The sequence below is a fragment of the Mytilus edulis genome, chromosome 1, assembly GCF_963676685.1.
Source record: "Mytilus edulis chromosome 1, xbMytEdul2.2, whole genome shotgun sequence".
NCBI lineage: Eukaryota > Metazoa > Mollusca > Bivalvia > Mytilida > Mytilidae > Mytilus > Mytilus edulis.
This window is the reverse complement of record NC_092344.1, coordinates 47,716,392-47,736,562: the sequence shown is the minus strand read 5'-3', so window position 1 is coordinate 47,736,562 and position 20,171 is coordinate 47,716,392. Positions and strand designations below refer to the sequence as shown.

At 32.1% G+C, this 20,171-nt stretch overlaps 2 protein-coding genes across 3 annotated transcripts in view; one reads left to right on the top strand and one right to left on the bottom strand.

The window, feature by feature from the left end:
• Positions 1–20,171, bottom strand: part of LOC139484313 (uncharacterized) — a 458,860-nt gene that overhangs the window by 288,295 nt on the left and 150,394 nt on the right. The gene's annotated exons all lie outside the window — the stretch shown is intronic.
• Positions 5,617–16,202, top strand: LOC139483580 (uncharacterized). Of its 2 annotated transcripts, none has more exons than XM_071267588.1 (3): positions 5,617–5,900; positions 13,691–13,799; positions 14,934–16,202. In XM_071267588.1, exons 1-3 carry the CDS (start codon positions 5,835–5,837, stop codon positions 15,236–15,238), a joined length of 480 nt encoding a protein of 159 aa, XP_071123689.1. In that variant the 5' UTR covers positions 5,617–5,834; the 3' UTR covers positions 15,239–16,202. The 2 variants fall into 2 exon arrangements, with proteins under 2 accessions (XP_071123689.1, XP_071123694.1); XM_071267593.1 differs by lacking the exon at positions 5,617–5,900 and adding an exon at positions 12,985–13,215.

Genomic DNA, 20,171 nt, shown 5'->3' with positions numbered 1-20,171 from the left:
ACCTTACTTTAAATGAATGAGACACAACTTAATATCGCAGTGGACGGTGAGGATGCAAGGAAGAGCAAACGGCACCCCTTCACAACTTATAACCTCGACAGTAATTATCTTCACTTCTCTGGATGTTTTAATATTGTAGGATATCTTTTTAAGCAGATCTTTGACATAATCATTGAAACACTCCTGAAGTTATTGACGGTCTGAGATAAAGAAACACTGAAACACAGGTTCATGTGGAAGGGTGGAATGTCTAACTATTTGATTACAGAGAAACGCCATCCTTGCCTGATTGAAATGAATCCTGGTTACTTCCCTTTGTATTGGTAACAACCTAGTTCAGTCCTAAAGTACAACGTTTATAAAACAACACGCATATGAATCAGCTGCACATTTAATTTGTTAGTTTTGTGAGTCAATGGTCTAATTCTATAGTCTCTATAATAATTTCTTAGACCAAGAAATAAATTGTTTTAGTATCTGTAGTTTTCTCTAACGACTCATTCTGCGGTTCTGCTCAGGGCTTGCATTTAGAACTCGATTGTTAACGCTTCAATACTTAATTCTATCGTCTTTAAGTTCAAGTCATAGATTTGAATGAGACACGCACGTGAATGTCAACAAATAATGACCCCGAACTTTCAGCAATTCGGTATTGACAAGAATATCAGTTATATGGTCATTTTTATAAACTTTCCTGTAGAGAAACTTTAAATTTTTCGAAAAACTAAGGATTTGCTCATCCCAGGAATCTCAGTCGTATTTGGTAAAACTTTTTGGAATTTTGGAAACTGACAGATTTTATTCAGTTGAGTTCAATGAACATTTCAAAAACTCAACTCATAAGTTAAATCATTTAACCACCGAACTGCTCTCTAAATGAATTACGCCTCAACGCGTAAATATCTAAGTTTCCGCTAAATATCCAACGCAACCTCTGATAAAAAAAAAAAAAACAAGCCAGTTTTCATAATAGTCAATCAAAATATGTACATAAATAGGAGGGTGAACTTCTCCAATACACTAGTTTTAGCATTTTAAAAAAGCGCGAGATTCCTCACCGAGACCATTTCCAAAAAAATCGCGCACATGGTTAATAATTCCATCTTTACCTTACGTCTACACACCTGAGAATCTGAGCTTGGACTGATTTCCGGAAGACAATCACTGCACGAGCTAATTTTCCCCGGGAACTCAATCGAGCTCCCTGATTGGTTGAGAAAGAAAACGCTAATGCGAGGTTCGTTACGTCACTAAAATTTGATGAATGAAAAAAATCAGAAAGTACTAAAATAATACTAATCATCTTTCTGGGAAAATAAGAAAAAAAATACTAATAATGAAATAAATAAATAAATGAACCAATAAATTGACCAACAAAACTTTGCAATATATCTGCAGGCACCAACGTTTTGATACAGGCATTGATTACCTCCAACTATAAAAGTCGCCTAGATGTCTCTTTTTATAGATGTAGTCAATGATCCTAAAGCAGATGACATAAAAATTATATATTCTGAATACAGATTTACCCCATACCTTATAGTGTTAAATTTTGAAAATAATAATAATTTGATTGATAGCGTCGAAAAACTGAAGAAACTTGAACGTGCTATGCGCGAAAAATTACTTACCCAGAAAAAAATAACATACCTACCGCCCCCTTTTAGAAGTTAAATAGTTGCTACCTTAAGAAAACGATAAGAAACAGCTACATACACACACAATGTTCATATTGAAGAGTTCTGAGACATTTTAAAAATTAAACCCGAAACTGTCGGATCATTCGCTCAAAACGGTTACGACATGATCAAAGTAGTTTTTTGTGTATATCTTTCAATTGTTGAATAGGTGATATGAGCGACATCGTGCTTTTTAAAGCCTTTAGTTCTTATGTTTGCCAATTTTCTCTTCTTTTTTCTTCTTCTTTGTTTTGCACCCAGTTTTGTCCGATATTATCATCTTTCTGTAAACCCTGGGACTATATATAATTTATTATATATTATAAGTTACATAGTGTGCTAGTGACTAATACGGTATATATGGGGTCAGTAAATTCCATATGGGGTGAGAGCGAAGCTCGAATCCCCATATGGAATTTACTGACCCCATATATACCGTATTACGTCACTAGCACACTATGTAACGAATTTATCTTACCGACTATCTTAACGTGTGAAAGTAAGACTAGTGATTCTCAAAATGAGCAAGTCTTCAATACTGTTAGCACTAAGAAAATACTTCCATTGATCCTACAAAAACAGATGCCAACAATAACGACTTGTAAGGTTTAAATGTGTTTTATGAATTTGTTTCAATCTTAATCATCAATTGCTTCGTCTGTTCGAACTTTTAAGATTTTTTCTCAGTACCGTTTTGTTTTTTATAAAGGGATATTACACCATTACTAACCGTGTATGAAATAAGTCCCGCCCCCTTCTTACATAATAAGGAATATAAAGGGACGTAACTCCACTACTAACCGTGTATGATATAAGCCCCGCCTCCCTACTAACCTAATATCAAATATACACGGTTTGCACGCGGACGCTTTTAACCAATCATATTCCTGGAAATGTATAGGAGGTAAGATAAATATATATATATAGTCCCTGGGTTTATAAAATATATATATACATTCAAATATAAATACTAAGAAAACTAAAGTGTTGATATTCAACAAGGCAGGCAGACATATCTCTCAAAAATTTATTTTCAACAAAGATGAGCTGGCGTGTGTATCTAATTATAAATATTTGGGTATCCAGTTTAATGCATCATGTTCTTTTTCATATGCTCAGAATGATTTATACCAAAGAGCCTTAAAAGCATACTTTAAACTATGTAATGATTTTTTAGTGCATAATCCTACTGTTAAAAATGCAATTCATGTTTTTGACCATACAATAAAGCCTATACTTTTATACGGGTGTGAAATTTGGGGATATTTCAATCCCTTTACTGCACGTTTAAAAAAAGAAAACATATCGGTGGATACAATTTACTCAAGGATACGTTGTGAAAAACTTCATATTAAATTCTGCAAATATATTTTAGGTGTTAATAGAAAAAGTACAAACTTTGCAGTTTTGTCTGAATTAGGCCGTTTTCCACTTCACAATGATATAGTCAAACATGTTTTAGGATATTGGCATCGTTTAGAAAATATTGGCTCATCATTTCCCTTGTTAAAAGCTGCATATAATAGTTCTAAAAAGCTATTTGAAACAAAAAAAAACTCTTGGTATGGATCAATTAATGGGAAAAAATGTCAGGCATAGAAAAGCACATTCCTGAAAAATATTCAACATTTAAACTACACTGTGGTCAGATTGTTAAGGGATACTATACTGCATTGTGGAAAAAACAGCTAGATATACATAAAGATGGTAAACTACGAACTTATGTAACATTCAAGTGCAACTTCGGTTTTGAAAAATTATTTGTCAATAATTCAACATTTTGAGCAAAGGAAATGTATTACTAGATTACGAATATCTGCTCACAAATTGCAAATTGAATCTGGTAGATACCAGGGTACTCTTCGACAAAACCGAATTTGTCTCGGGTGCACCTCAGGTGAGGTTGAGGATGAAGTTCATTTTTTATTTAAATGTGACACTCATTTATTAAAAAGAGAGGAATTGATGCAAAATATATTAAAATCATGTCCAAACTTTCAAAATTTAAATATTGATAACAAATTAATTTGGATAATGAATAATTAGGATCCCAATGTACTATTTGCATTTTATAAATATATAGAAGATACTAAGAATTGAAGGACAACTTAATCTACAATAACTAATTCATTATAACTCTTTAATATGAATTTGGATACCCTGTTAAGCCTGCACAGATCATAAGAAGAATTTCAAATTCTCTGGCACCGTCCCTTGATGATCCTTGCTGGCTGGACACAGAATCTATAATCTTAAAATATGTTTTTAAAATATATTTTAATAATTTAGGAGTTTGACTCATCTGCATTAAGTACAAGTAGGGACTTCCCTTTAAGCACCGACTCTTGGTGCTTTCTGCAGATAAGTCATATTAAATATCCTTTATTAAATATACTTGTTATTTGCAGTATACCACATAGTCAAATGTGCGAGTGCTTAATTGTTGGTTTTTTTTTTTTTTGTTGTATTTTTTATATTGAGATTTCTCCGCACAAACTACTAATGCCTCATGTTTGTTTTTTCAAAGTGAAAATACACTTACCGGGTGCACTTGAGTCAAGGTCAACATAGTATTCATTGAATAATAATACATTGCTACTATTTGGTATTTTCTGTGGTATATTATTTTATTTTATTATTTTTATGACACTTATTACATATCTTTTATTGTTTGTGTATTGCATATGTTATTGTTTATAATAATATTGTCTGTATGCTATATGCCCTCCTGGGGCCCTAATTTGGTAAATAAAAATATTCTATTCTTTTCTATTCTATTCATTCATAATATGTTAGTAACATATACATATTGTTAGTATAATAGTCCCAGGGAAAAAACATTCAGACTACAGGCTCTTGTCCAAGAAAAATAATTTCCTATATATATACCTTATTATTATACTTCCTGTAAGAATGTCCTTCTATAGAAAAATTGTTCTATTTTTGCATAGTTTTTTAAAGAAATATATAGCGTTAACTGCACTATGCGAAAATAGTATGCCTTGCTGTTGCAACAGACTATTGATTTTCTTGTCAATCATTGTCAATTTCACGTGTAAAGGCGGAGCTTAGTTGCTTTGACAGACAAGTGGGTTGGATTTATAAGCATGGCAATTAATAAACTATTACAATTGAACAATCAGGGGGAAATAGAAGATATATTCATTTAAATTTCTCTGACATTTTAAGAGACTTTAAATTACTGTAGTTTCTGTTAGAACGTTTTTGTTCTTTGTTTACTTCTGCTTACTGCCGTTGAAGCCAAAATTGTTTGAACACTTTAGAAGTAATTTGTTTACAGATAAATAGTTATGATCCGTTATCATTGTTTTTTTGTAAGTTATTAAGTTATATGAGTAATGTTTTTATACTGCAACTTAAATTAATAAAATCATAGCTTTTTTAATCGTAAAAAAAACCTTTTGTATCCCTTAATGGACCTCTGATTGTGGAGAAAGTGTTCCTTGATGAAATTGACATTATACAAAATATAGCTATGCTTCTATATTTAGGAAATAAACACAACTAGTTGCAGTATAAATACATCTATATGCAGAGTTACATAAAGCGCATTTTTTTTACACTGAAATACACTACTGTCACTATTCAAAATAGTAAACAGTCAGTATAATAATGATATTAATGTTGTGTTTAACATTGACTATGGAAAATAGTAGCCAGGGTTTGAGACAATAGTGCACTCCCCTTCGGGTCGTGCACTATTGTCTCTCACCCTGGCTACTATTTTCGCATAGTCAATGTTAAACACAACATTATTATATAAATATATTAAACAACTTTTAAATATATTAAGACAAGTGCCTGTGATCAAAACCAATTCAGGTGACTGGTAGGCACGTGCTGGTAGGTTTTGTTTCTATATTTATGACAATTTGTAATGTACTTGAACAAAATAATATTTGCTATCTTTAAAAAAAAAACCACTTTATATATCCTGTTACATTTGTTCACTTTTGTTATCTTAAGCGTGAATTGCTATTAATATCAACCCGTTATACGACACCATTTACGTATGTCACGTGACCGTTACTAGGTTTTACTGTGTCATGATATAGGACGTAAACAAATTTAACAGATGCACATGCAACGCAGAATACATCATTATCGGAAGTTTAATATTTAAAAAAGAAAACAATGGATAAAAGTGAATGTATAGCAAATACTGTGTGTTGTCTATCTAGAAATTTCTGGGAGAATTTGGTAAGTATTAATTAAGTCATGACTATTGATGAGTTGAAAGCGTGACAAAATAATAAGGATTAATATAATTATACAAGAGTCTCTAAAGTAATAAAAGTTATCTACTCTCTATCTCGTTATATGAACATGATGTCGAACCGCGGACCGACCCTTTTTTGAAAGGTTGGGGATGCTAGTAAATAGGTTGATTAAGTACTGTTATACTTGTGTGTTTTCAAACCGCATGACAATTTAAAAAGTGACCGATTTATACTATCTATAAAATTAAATGGGTGGGTTCAACATGTATCACATTCTTTGACAGTGAACAATCTTATTCGATTTTACTATTATTTATAAAACGAATTTAACAGGAAATTAGGAAACGGAAATATTTAAATATCAATATCAGAGGCTGAGCTTTCTATGAATGAAATACTACAGTCGTTTACTCATTGTATAACTTTTGTATCCATAAAATTAATGTTAATATGGTTTGTGTATTTTTAGAAGTCGGGTCAGTTTCTCGTTTTTCACGGAACATTGTCTTATAACCTGGGCTGTTGTCGAGTGTGATTTTAAAGTTGGAAATGAAGCTTGATTCTATGTGTCTTTCTATAGTCACTGTGTTGTAAAATAACCTTCCTATTTTATACATGTTATATGTATAAAGTGAAGTTTTAAAAAAAAATAAGTGTAGCATTTATTGTGATATGTTGTTTCAAATAAGATAAAGCGTATATTCTAGTGTTCTTACAAAGAACAATAAATATTTTTTAACGCTTGAAATAAAAATAAAATAGTAAAGTATTCCCAAGAAAAACTTAAAATATTTGAAAGTTCAAAATCTCTTAATAATCCGTATTTAATACTTTCACGTTTACTTTACATAGTACTGAAATTCTTTTTGCACGTGTTTATTCTCAAAATCATCACCCTTTCTTCTTTTCTGGGATTACATGCATCTTGATTTTCAATGCAAAGTTCATAAGGGTTTTGTCAAAATTATCTCATCCAAAAGGCAGTAAATTTTCATGCATGGTCATTGGTAGAATGAAAAAAGTAAAATCACACAAATACTGAACTCCGAGGAAAATTCAAAGCGGAAAGTCCGTAATCAAATGGCAAAATCAAAAGTTCAAACACATCAAACGAATGAATAACAACTGTTATATTCCTGACTTGGTACAGGCATTTTCTTACGTATTGACTGAATCTTGTTGTGGTCGAATTTACAACAAACGTGCATTTGTCCTTGTTGCTGTGTATTGTCTACAGTAATGTTTTAAGTGTATAACCATCGATACTGGAATGAAGATACACTGAAGTGAGAATCACTGTCACTAACTTCTATTTGATAGCCCCTAGGAGGCCAGTCAAGTAACGTACCAACAACATTAAAGTAAAATTTGGATGTTCTATCTTAAATTATTTTTGTATTTGAAATTAGTACAAGGCTAATAAATAAAGACGCGCGTTTCGTAAGACATATATAAGACTCATCAGTGACGCTCAGATCACAATACCGATAGTTAGAAAGCCAAACTAGTACAAAGTAGGATAGCATTGAAGATTCAAAATTCCAAAAAGTAGTGCCAAATACGGCTAAGGTAATCTATGCCTGGGCTAAGAAAATCCTTTGTTTTTCAAAAAATTCATACTTTTACAAACAGTAAATTTATAAAAAATGACCATATAATTCATATTCATGTAAACACCCAAGTGCTGACTACTGGGGTGGTAATACCCTCGGGGATGAAACGTCTGCCAGTAGTGACAGTAGTGACCCAGTGGTGTAAATAGTAATCAAAGATTCCAGGCTTATAATTTAGTACACCAGACGCGCGTTTCGTCTATATTAGACTCAGCAGTGACGCTCAGTACAAAATAGTTCGAGAGCCAAGCTAGTACTAAGTGGAAGAGTATATTGATGACCCAAAATTCTAAAAAGTAGTGCCAAATACGGCTAAGAAAACTTTTATAAAGAAGATTTTGGAAAGTATGAAAGGGTTTTTCATACTCATAAGTTGAAGAAAACAAACAACGCAAAAAGCACTATACAAAAAATAACACATACAAAAGTTCATAAAAAAAACAACGCAAAAGGCACAATACAAAAAATAACACATACAAAAGTTTACAAAACACAACAAATAAAAGAGATATATGGGATTCATCACAAAAAATTAGTTCATGCATAACAAAAAATGTTTTTAAATAAAAGGACCTTTTTATTCCGTGACCTGTGTTAAGAGTATCAGGTCCGAAAGCTTAGTGTAGCCAAATATTTGAACATTATATCTCTGGCTCAAGGTTGTATCAACATTCATATCTCGGGGACAGTCAGTTGGATTTTCATTTAAAAATGCATATATGTACTTTTTGCATACATGTACTTGCGTATCGTAGTACTTAAGTGGAAAGGAAAGGTTCACGAAGTAACTTTTTAATTTTACCGCCTTTTTGTAAGTTATTCATCAAAGTTAATAACCAATACACCCACAAATTGGGATTCTCGTTTTCTTAAAGGTGATATCCGGGGTAGAAATTTTGAAGTCAATATATATCCTATCACAGTCAAAATGTGTTTTCCTCTCGTGGTCCCTTTTCTCCTTCCCTGGTACATTCCCATTTCATGTTTATTCTTTATCATCTGTTCATCTGACTCGAAATATTTTTATGCCCCATTTATGGGCATTATGTTTCTTGTCTGTGCGTTCGTCCGTCCGTCTGTTCCGCTTAAAGTTTTTGGTCGAGGTAGTTTTTAATGAAGTTGAGGTCCAATCAACTTGAAACTTAGGAGGACACATGTACCCTATGCTATGATCTTTCTAATTTTAATGCCAAATTAGAGATTTCACCCCATTTTCAGGGTCCACTGAACATAGAAAATGATAGTGCGGATGGGGCATCCGTGTACTGGGGACACATTCTTGTTTTATTATAAAAAGTTGTTCAAACAACAATCATTTAATCAATACTTCAAGGATACCTTAACTCTACTAGAATTAAGGTCAGTGTCGATGCAATAAATAATGGGATTGAAAAAAACGGCTAATAAATATCTTGGCTCATTGACCATATTATGTGTATAAATAGATCAAAGGATAATACAATGCAGGTGTATTTACATTTAAAAAAAAGAAATGAAAACTCAATAAAAATATTTAACTCTTAAATTACGTGCATGTTAAAAACGGTGTCAGAAAAAACCAAAGTGACAATTGAAAAGTTCAAAACCATAAGTTGAAGGCTGAAAATCAGCAAATAACATGACCAAGGTAAAAGACGGAAAAAAATAAACAAGCAAACAAGCATACGTGTATGCCTTCAAACACATCACAGAAAATAAACAACTGAACAACACGAGTTCTACCGAAAATAGGAAGTGTTCTCAGGTGGTCCTGAATAGAAGCAAAATCCTGCTCCACTATAGTGGCACTCGTCATGTTGCTCAAGGCATGGAATAATTTGGTGATGACACAATAGGAGAAAACAGGTTAGGCTGCGGCTACGAAAATATGAATGTATCCGTGATCATCTGCAGTGGCGGATCCAGCCATTTTAAAAAGGGGGTTCCCAACCCAGAGTAAAGGGGGGGGGGGGGTTCCAACTATATGCTCCCATTCAAATGCATTGATCGTCCAAAAAAGGGGGGTTCCAACCCTCGGAACCCCCCCTTTGGATCCGCCACTGATCTGTTTGCCAGACATTCCGACCATAACGGTCAATCAAATCATGATGGTGTCTTTATACATTTCAATTTCAATTGATGATTAAAATAAAATTGATTGAATAACAGGCAGAGTGTCGTAACTAATTATCTCAAAGTACAAAATGGACAAGACTTATAAATCAGTAAACAATACAGAACATCTTAATTTCTAGTTCTTTTTATATAAGGGAAATTGTAAACGATCTTAAGCAACACAACCATATCCTACCATCGTATACATGTAGACAATTTGAAATGCCAAGTATTTTCTGACTGATATTCAGTAAGACCAAAATGAAAAGACAAACGTTATAAGAAGGGGAAGGTCAGAGACACAAAATTAAATACACACAACTGAACAAATAAATCAGACCAGGAAGTTGAGAACTAAAAAAGGAAAGAGAAAAATTTAATGAAAAGATTGAACTGTTGTGTGGTTTTTTCTAGGCAGAGGGAATTTTAAAAACTCGGAAGTGAAAAAAATGTGCGTATTTTAGTCATTCTCGTAAACGCCTAATCTAAACTGAATTACAAATTAAAAACATTATGTATAAACAACTGCCGGAAGCCTCACTTGGCTATGTTATATTTAAAGTAAATAACCTGGAAAACATTTATATATGAAGTTTTAAGATATTGATAAACAAATAAACTGGCGTAGGTTTATTTTACAAGAAACAATGTGAAAAAGGAAAAGCCTCCTTTGGTCGTTTGTATTTAGACCTTTTAGTTGGCTCTAGCTGGACAAGAGTTAAGCATGTTCAAAGGATGTTATTTGAACTCTTTGCGGATAATAATATATTCATTCCTTGGCAATACCCTATGCAATCTGCTCATTGTTATATAAAAAAGACTTGACAACATTTAAAAATCAAACAAGGGAGAATTGCGTTGACTGAATTGGCCCACGAACATTATCCTTTTACAGCTGCTAAAACGAGGGGGGGGCAAGGGGGGTCCCCATAACAGCAAAACAGTGAATTGATTTGGTGAAAAACAGATAACAAGGAATTGAAAAGGGATAATAACAGATAACAGTAATGAAATATGAAAATAAATCTGTCAAAGACCAATCCAGTAGATGACTCGTAGATCTTAGTATATAACTTGTGGTATGGACCTAGAAAATTTGTGCAAACAAGACGTTTCGGCCGTTGAGGCAGTTTTGCCTTGGTTGATTTTTTTTCCGTAACTTGGATGTTGAATTTTTCTGAACGAAATTACTAGTTTCTGTTGTTGATATAGGGATATTTTTAATCTAGGGCATTTGAGGGATCAATTTTTAATGATTTAGATTTTTTTATTTAATTTTTGAAAATAGTGCAGCCAGTGACACTTTATTATCAATTTGATTTTAAGATTATTTTTTTTCTGAAAAGCAATATATATACTTTACAAGTAATAAAAAAAACATTGATGCACAATATATTTTTTTTATTTAATGACCTCATGATAAAACTTACTTATAAAATACAAAAATACCAAGATCAGTGGAGACAGGACATGTAACTGAAACACGCATGCCAGTTGTGGTTATTCTGATAATAGAAATTGACTCAAGTGACAATTATGATAGTATAATAGAAATTGGACCTAGTAAAAGTTTGGATGACACCAAGTGAAAAACCAATCATGTATCTTATGTGAAATTATAATATATGAAAAATTTGGGTACAGCAATGGAGAAGCTGAAGGATTTTAAAAAGGGTATTTGTCGAAAAATTAAACTGAAGACACATCTGTATTTGCATCAATGGTTTCTGAGCTTCAATTTTCGCCATGTGAAGCAGCTAAAAAGCTTTTAAAAATATGGTGATCATGATTCTCTTTCATGTAAATGAAAAGAGAGGGAGTAGCACTTATAATATAAATGCTAAAAGAAAAAGATGTATAATTCCCAAAGCCATAATTCAAACCCACACCACTTAGTAATGTAAAACAATTCAAAGGAGAAAACTAACTGCCTAATTTATCCACAAAATAGTGAACGAGAAACTTAGTAACACAGTAACAAACTACAACCACTGAATCCAGGCTCGAGATCCTGACTTGGAAATAGGCACATACAGAATGTGACTGCGTCAACTTTAGCATGCTAGTTGGTGTCCAATCCTCCCCAAATCAGGGACAATAGTACAACATAAAGATTATTATGTGGTCATTGAATAAAAAAATCTATAGGGAGTACCAATGCCTTTTATATAACAAAATCCATACTATAAGTTATTGTACAAGTAATAAGTGAATTATAATTTTTACAAACTGCTACATGTTCACAGACAATGGAATTTATTACAAAGGATAATAATAATATATACTGGAATGGTCCTGGGTCCAATTGATTTTATATGTTTATGTGATGTATGTTACTGAAATTCTTCTGCAAATACAGGTCCACCCGATATTACCAGTAGAAAGACCCCAATAGATATACACTGTTAAAAGATGCGGTAAGCGTGCCAATGAGACTATTATCCATTCAAATCACAATTTTCAATTATCTTCAATTTCGACGGAAGATTGGCTGTCAAAATGCTAACATTCCAATTTTCAATAACAGTTAACAGCAAATAGATTCTCACAATAACAGATAACAAAATAGATAATAGTCCTATAACAGATAACAAAGAATAAGACAATAACAGCTAACAGTAAATATATTTTCAGAATAACAGATAACAAAGAATTAAAATGCCCCATAACAGCATAACAGTTAAACCCCTTGCCCCCCTCTAAAACGGTCATTTCATTTTTTTTTAAATCTACATAATATAAATCAAACAGACCTAGAAAAATCGTCATCAAACGATTGCACGTGATTGTCTGTCTATTTATACCGGGGCATATGGTTAGTAGTCGAATGTCATATCGATGGTTAATTAGATGACGTCTATTCTGATATACATGCTATATCTCTATGTGCTAATATCGTATAACAAGTCCATGCAGTGTTGACATTTCTTTTTGACTTTTTTGTTATTACTAGTATGTTATAAATCAAATATGATTTTTTTGTCAAATCGGTGAACATGAATTTAACAGCTAATACCCCTTTAAACGTGAACTTGATCATAATGAGAATCTCCTAGCACTATCATACTACTGCATATCTATATTTTCATCTACTCATTTAATTCAAGGGTATGATAATAACTAAAATTCATTGAATTTCTTCTATCCTTTACATTATAATAAGATAGTAAAGTTAAAACAAATTACTGTTTTCTCTTAATTATTCATAGAAACAAACTAAACGTATGATTAATTTTAAAAAATGATGTATGACTGATTGATTGATTGATTGATTGATTGATTGATTTAATTATGCTAAACTTTCATCAATTCATGATACAAACATGTAATATGAATTGGCATAATATTGATCAAAATGAGATGCAACAGATGTTGTATGTATCATTCATAGTGATATGCATTCATTGTTAGCTTGAAAAAAACTGAAATATTACTTATGCGTAGCTACGTGTCAGACATTGGATTTTGAATTTCATAATTTGTAATTTAGTCAAATGGACATTGGATTTTTAATTTCATCATTTGTCATTTAAACAAATGTGGACATTATTATTTATCCAGTTTTTAAGCTTTATCAACATCAAAGCGGTATGTATTTGCACAAGTATGATGAAATGTCACCAACAAATGTTTGAATGATAGTTCAGTTTCGGTTGAATGACTATCAATGTGCACATAAGACATATATGCAGGTTATATCAATAGTTTGTTGATTACTAAATGTCTGAAAAGTACACATTGGCTCGCATTATGATTACCTTAACTATAAACTTATGTATCTTTAAAAACTATTTTATTAAATGGCAAGAATGTGGTTTTAGATCTATTGACCTTTAATCATATCATTTTTGGTATCCTCGCACTTGTCTTTCCTAAATACAGGTTAAAATCTATTTAAACCATGCTACAAAATGGCTACGCTGGCATGTTGTTTTTGACAGTGTAAAATTACATGTTCCGTAAAAGAAACAATACTTCGAAAAAAATACCCACCTTTTAAAAAGATAAATATAAAATCAAACATGTTTTATGATAAAGCAATATTATTTTATTTTATTATCAGAAACCTGTAGCTGAATGTTGTGTCAATGAAGCGACAGACACTTTACAACATCTGTCCAAAACATGGTCAACGTCAACACCAAGTGATGAAACAAGAGCAATTTACTTAGGTACTATTTAATATTATTATTAGTTGCATTGTTTCCCGTTGTGAAGTGGCTTGCACGTATGCTTCATCTATAAAAACAAAAGTTTTCTATATTTACTACATATTGACATTCAAAATTGAATCATACGGCAATAAAACCACCCGGAAAAAATATTATGCAAAACTGTATATCATGTGAAATGCAAAAAAACACTAGATTTTATTTATACTTTTTATAGCTGGGAGATAATAAATATTGTTATTTACATGCGTCATTTCTACTACGATTTTATAATGAAGACATGAATATATTTATCAATAATCAATACTTAATACAAAATATTAACATTATTTCAAAGTTTTTTTTATACCGTATGTAATGACTAAATATGTGTCTCTTTTGTATGGATCCTGTGTTTTGGAGTTTTATATGTCATTGAAATGTACTCACGATTCATTTTAAGGTGGTACTCAACACTTTCACTAAAATTAATTTGGCTCGTTTAATTTTCATAAAATTTTGACAAAGTATTTACTTTGACCCTTTAACAAAAATATAAAAATTTCAAAAATTTTTAACCAACCAATTTTTCAGAAAAATTACACTGGTTTTATAGCAGTTTGACAAACACTAATTTTGATCATTGAGAAGCTTAATATTCACTTAACAACACAACGTAATTATAACGTTTAGCTGATTTTACATAGTTATCTCCCTGTAGTGTTAGGTACCACCTTAATCATAAAAAGCAACCCAATCAAGTCCTAAAGTAGATTTGTAAAATACTTGCCTTTTCATTTACTTGTATTGGGGTCTAAACTAAAAGAATGTATAGATATTAAAACTTTTTAAAACTTTACAAGATGTAGATGTATAAAGAAATTTTTTTTACGGCCGATTGCATTGAGTGTGTCGGTAAAGGTAATATCTTTGGTTAGCTTGTTGCTGGCGGAACCGTGAAGCTGTTATAAGGAAAGGTATACTACTTTCCTTTCGAAGTAGCATAGTCCAACAAACAGATAGATTGGTTATCAGCAGACTAGTCTACTCTTAAAAGAGGATAGTTTACATAACCTAATAATGACTTCACAGTTCAGCCAGCAACTGAATATTGCAGACTTTAATTTTATTGGTATTTGCTTTATTTCATTCCAGAACTTGAGACTGCCATTATGTCAGTGGAAAAGTACAGTTTACTTATTGCTGGAGTTCTAATGTTAGTTGCAACACTGGTGTTAATTTTAGGAACGTGTTACATGACATGTTTCCATAACGACACGTTACAGTATAGTGTTGTTCCACAATTTGACTTCTTGGATGATGGCATGCGTGATCTTGAGAGTTTAATACAGAGGCTTTCAGAAATAAAACATCCTTTACATAAAACTGTTAAACATTTAGCCTCTGAATTTGAAGAATTTGACTTGTTTAAATCTAAGGAACATGAATCCGATCTTTAAAAATATAGCTTCATTGCAAAATAGAAATGGTAATTCACATCGAATAGTGTCTTAACAAACATTCACTTTTTGTTTAAGCACTACTATGCGACTGAGTATGTTCATAATTAAACTCTTTGACGGAAAGGAAAACAAGTTGGCATCCGAGGATATATGAATGTCTGGATGAATCAATTGTCAAAAAACTTTTTAGTTCTGATGTGTAGAAATTAAAACGGGTGGATGGATATATGCATACAGCTGATATATGATTAATTGATTGACGTGGCGAATTGGTGGATGAATGAAATAAAAGTGTTAGAGAAGAAATTGAATTATGGATGGATAAATGAATGGAATACGTTGAAGGATGGAAGTATGGATAACTGAATGAAATAAATTGAATGATGGATGAGTGGATAAATGAAAGGAATAACTTGAATGATGGATGAGTGGATAAAGGAAAGGAAGAAATTGAATGATGGGTCGACGAACGAATGGATAGATGAATAGTGTAATTCGAATGTACGGAATTGCTTAAAGAAGGTGATTTGTATGTAAAATGATACATAAAAAAATGATGCAAGTTTGATTAAAACGTTCTGTATCTTTTAACGAAAATACAATCGCACAGTATGTGCATGAAGAAATGTACCAACAGTACCAAGATAATTAATACACTCAAATCCCAATTTATATTGCACTGATTGGATTGTCTGTAACCATGAAAGAAATCTCAACGATATGTATGTACTAATAAAATCCAGCAAAAGTGCGCTTACGGTTTTCACTCAGGGTTGAACGTATTATCATGCAAAACATTATTTATATGTAAATGATTCCAAGATTTAAAAAGTTGTTGAGTGGATACCTTGTTGAACACATTTTGTTTGTTATTATTTAACGATAGGAAATTTATTTATTTAGAATTGTTATACCTTCGTTATTTCTTATACGATTTTGTAATAAAATGACGATATATGCACTTTTAATTGTTATCAATCATAGGGAACAAAGGTTTTTGCTAATATCAAAGTTTAATGATAACCACATGTAATTTTCCATATAAGAATCGGACTAGGGGTAATTTTACCGTTTGTACCCAAAAAGGAAATTAACGTCACGTTATTGGTTGGATAAACGCGGGTCTTTCTAACGTACGTGGTTATTAAATGTCAATACAAAAATTTACTTAAAAAAAAGTAGAATTTTGTGTGAATTGAAACAAAATATAAGGTAGGACCAACGCCGGCAAACTAAAAAACCAAATGAATCCATGATATAAGCCCTTTACCTGTTAATTGATTTTTTTTTATTAATTAATAATCTTTATTCGTTATATAAGTAACATTATACTTGTGACATTAAAAAACGTAACAACAACAATAAAATAACTGAGTTGAACACACACACATTTCTATATATATACAAGTAAAAAGAATTTTGCTCTTTATCTACTACTTTCAAGTAATATAGATCGTTTTCACTATTTCGCAATTCATCTGATAAAAGTACAGATTAAGGTTCAGTCAATCATATGTCAAATCATTTAGGTATTCGATAAACCTATCCCATTTTAAGATTAGACTTTGATACACATATTTATGTCATGATGATAATTTTTGTAAATTATATTATTAGTTTTTACCGCCTACGTTTATAGAACTTAAACATATGAATGAAATCACCTATAGAAAGAAAAGTTCGTACAATATGTTAAACTTCAACAGATCTGCTTCAACAACAAAAGACAAAAAGACGAAAAAGCATAAATAAACCACAAACAGGTTTATTAAGCATTTGTGTTAAAATACTAGTGTTTCACAGGGCATGGAATGTTTCTTTTTTTTTATGACATATATCTTTCGTAAAATATATGTCAATACTTTATTCTGTCGTGAATTCTATGTAAATTTAACGTAAATGATAGTCAATGCGCATGCTTTACTATGGGGAACCCCAAAAAGTATTGCCTTTACCAGCAGGCATAGAAGAAACACAAATACAAGTTGTATAAAGAATTTCTGTTATTTTTCAGTATTTTCCATGACATTCTGAGGAATTTCAGTTAAACAAAACTATTTGGCGTTTTTAACATTTTTGGATTCGAGCGTCACTGATGAGTCTTTAGTAGACGAAACGCGCGTCTGGCGTAATTAAAATATTTAGTCCTGGTATCTATGATGAGTTTCTCTACATATTTTAACATGACAACCAGTTATTCGGATATGGCAACCTTAAGAAATAGATCTGATAAAATTGTTTACTGTATAAAGTGAGTCAAAATTGCATGTGACATATTAGGTAACTCCGTTAGAATTCTTTCAATTCACATGTAAACATGATACATTATTATAAGTGAAAGTGCCACATTTTTTGGGGCAGAGGTAGTGAATCTTTTATTGTTTATTGATTAAGTCGTCTATAATCGATACACATTCTATATGTTTTCACTTTTATTATACCATGAAGTGGGACTGTAAGACAAAACTTGGTCTAGTGTTGAGGAGCTTTTGTAACTTGAACGACAAAACTATTCAATGGGGAAGGGATATACTGTGGTGATATTCAAACTCATGATTCAAAGACAATCTGTCAACGGCATTGTAAAAAATAAAAAAGACGACGACGAAAAGACAACTTAAATAAAATTGAGAATGGAAATGGGGAATGTGTCAAAGAGACAACAACCCGACCAAATAAAAAACAACAGTAGAGGGTCACCAACAGGTCTTCAATGTAGCGATAAATTCCTGCACCCGGAGGCGTCCTTCAGCTGGCCCCTAAACAAATATATACTAGTCCAGTGATAATGAACGCGATACTAATTTCCAAATGGTACACAAGAAACTAAAATTATATTAATACAAGACTAACAAAGGCCAGAGGCTCCTGACTTGGGACAGGCGCAAAAATGCGGCGGGGTTAAACATGTTTGTGAGATCTCAACCCTCCCCCTATACCTCTAACCAATGTAGAAAAGTAAACGCATAACAATACGCACATTAAAATTCAGTTCAAGAGAAGTCCGAGTCTGATGTCAGAAGATGTGACTAAAGAAAATAAACAAAATGACAATAATACATAAATAACAACAGACTACTAGCAGTTAACTGACATGCCAGCTCCAGACTTCAATTAAACTGACTGAAAGATTATGATTTCATCATATGAACATCAGGCACAATCCTTCCCGTTAGGGGTTTAGTATCATACCATCATAACATATATGAGAAGAACATAACCCGTGTCATGCCAACAACTGTTTTTAGAATAAATGTGTTTAGTTCCGATGCAAAGACCTTATCAGTGACTCAATATTAACGCCAAAATATGCAATCTTTAATGACTTGACAACAGTATCGTAATTATATCCCTTCTTAATAAGTCTATTCAAAGGTTTTGTAAGTTTCTGGGGTGAATACTGACACCTTTGTGCTTTATAAAGAATATTTCCATAAAAAATTGGATGTGAAATACCTGAACGTATTAGAAGTCTGCATGTAAAGACTAAAAACTAAACAACACGACCTCTACAAATACTGAGGTGATTTAAGTACTCAGGAAGGATGAACAGATTTTGCTCTACTAGACTTGTGGCATTCGTCATTATGTTCATGTTAGTACAAATTCGGTGACAAGTCTCACTTTCGAAGATAGGTGATTGTAGTGTCGACAATTAAAACATATCCGTCGTCATCTGTGAAACAGATACCCATTAACTTTAAATTTCGAAGGAATTACTTCATCTTGAACCCTTTGAACCATTCTTTGTAAGCAGTAACCCACTATTAAAGATACAAATCAAGCTCTGGAATAAAGTTTCAACTTGGAGATGTAGACTCCATATGCAGGCGCTGCTGGAATGTTGCAACATAATTTGGAACATGAGATCATTCTCCGGTCGTAAAGTTTAGTTTTCAACCGACAATTATTGTCAATTTCTAGATGTGTGTCAAAATATAAAGGCAGACTTTACTGTATTAATGGTAACATGTATTTCAATTTTGAAGAGATAGATGTATTCAATATTGTCACCAAACTTAGAACAACTACTAGTAGTGAGAGAATATAATCAGTTTAGCAAAACACGAAGTTAACGGATAGTATATCTTATGGAAGCAAAATGAACAATAATATAAAAGAAATGAACTGTCCAGTTGACAGCAAACCAGGTTTTCTATATTTGAAGGTTACAATTGTTGAACTTGCGAATTCAGCTTTTATTACCTGCCACTTCTGTGCTTTTTTTCACAAGAATGCACAAGTTGAATTGTCTCGCCTGCTTTACTTATCATGATTGAGACATGCACTGTTTTCAATAATTCCATACATAAATATTTATTCTATTGCTTATAGTATCTGAGACACAGCCCTTTTTAAGAAAATTAAACCATGACAAAAATTTCCATCAAAGGAAGCCAAAGTCCGATGAACACTGGCAGACAGACATTTACACCTTGCAATCATAGCATACACCCCATGTAGTTAGCCTTTAGCATAAAGTACTTGTATCAAAGAATCAGGGCTATTAGAAAAGTGAACATTGACAATTGAACAATAAAAATGAACCAAAAGTCAGATAAACACTGCCAGACAGGTATGTACACCTTAAAATCATTCCATGTAGCAGATATACAATACAATGCAAATACAGGAGAAATTTGGTAGGAAGAAGAGCTTTTAATTAGTACTCATAGGAAGGCAGACTTGCATGTTTACCATGATGGCAATCAAAAGTCATAAGTCAAAGAGGTAAACTCAATACAAATATACAATCAACCTAAGCAACAGATGGCAGTGCAGTAGTTCAGGTCCAACACACACAGCATCTCTTATATATAGTGTAAATAAAATTACACAATGTGTTGATATTTGTTTTTTAATATTAACTAGTTTTATTCATTGAAGTGCCATCTACCAGTTGTTGTGTACCTAGATGTTCTAACAGAGG

Coding starts and splice junctions, on each gene's coding strand:
- LOC139483580 (XM_071267588.1), top strand. CDS start 5,835: ATGGATAAAAGTGAATGTATAGCAAATACTGTGTGTTGTCTATCTAGA. Junction 5,901..13,690: donor GAAATTTCTGGGAGAATTTG/GTAAGTATTAAT, acceptor TTTTATTATCAG/AAACCTGTAGCTGAATGTTG. Junction 13,800..14,933: donor AACAAGAGCAATTTACTTAG/GTACTATTTAAT, acceptor ATTTCATTCCAG/AACTTGAGACTGCCATTATG.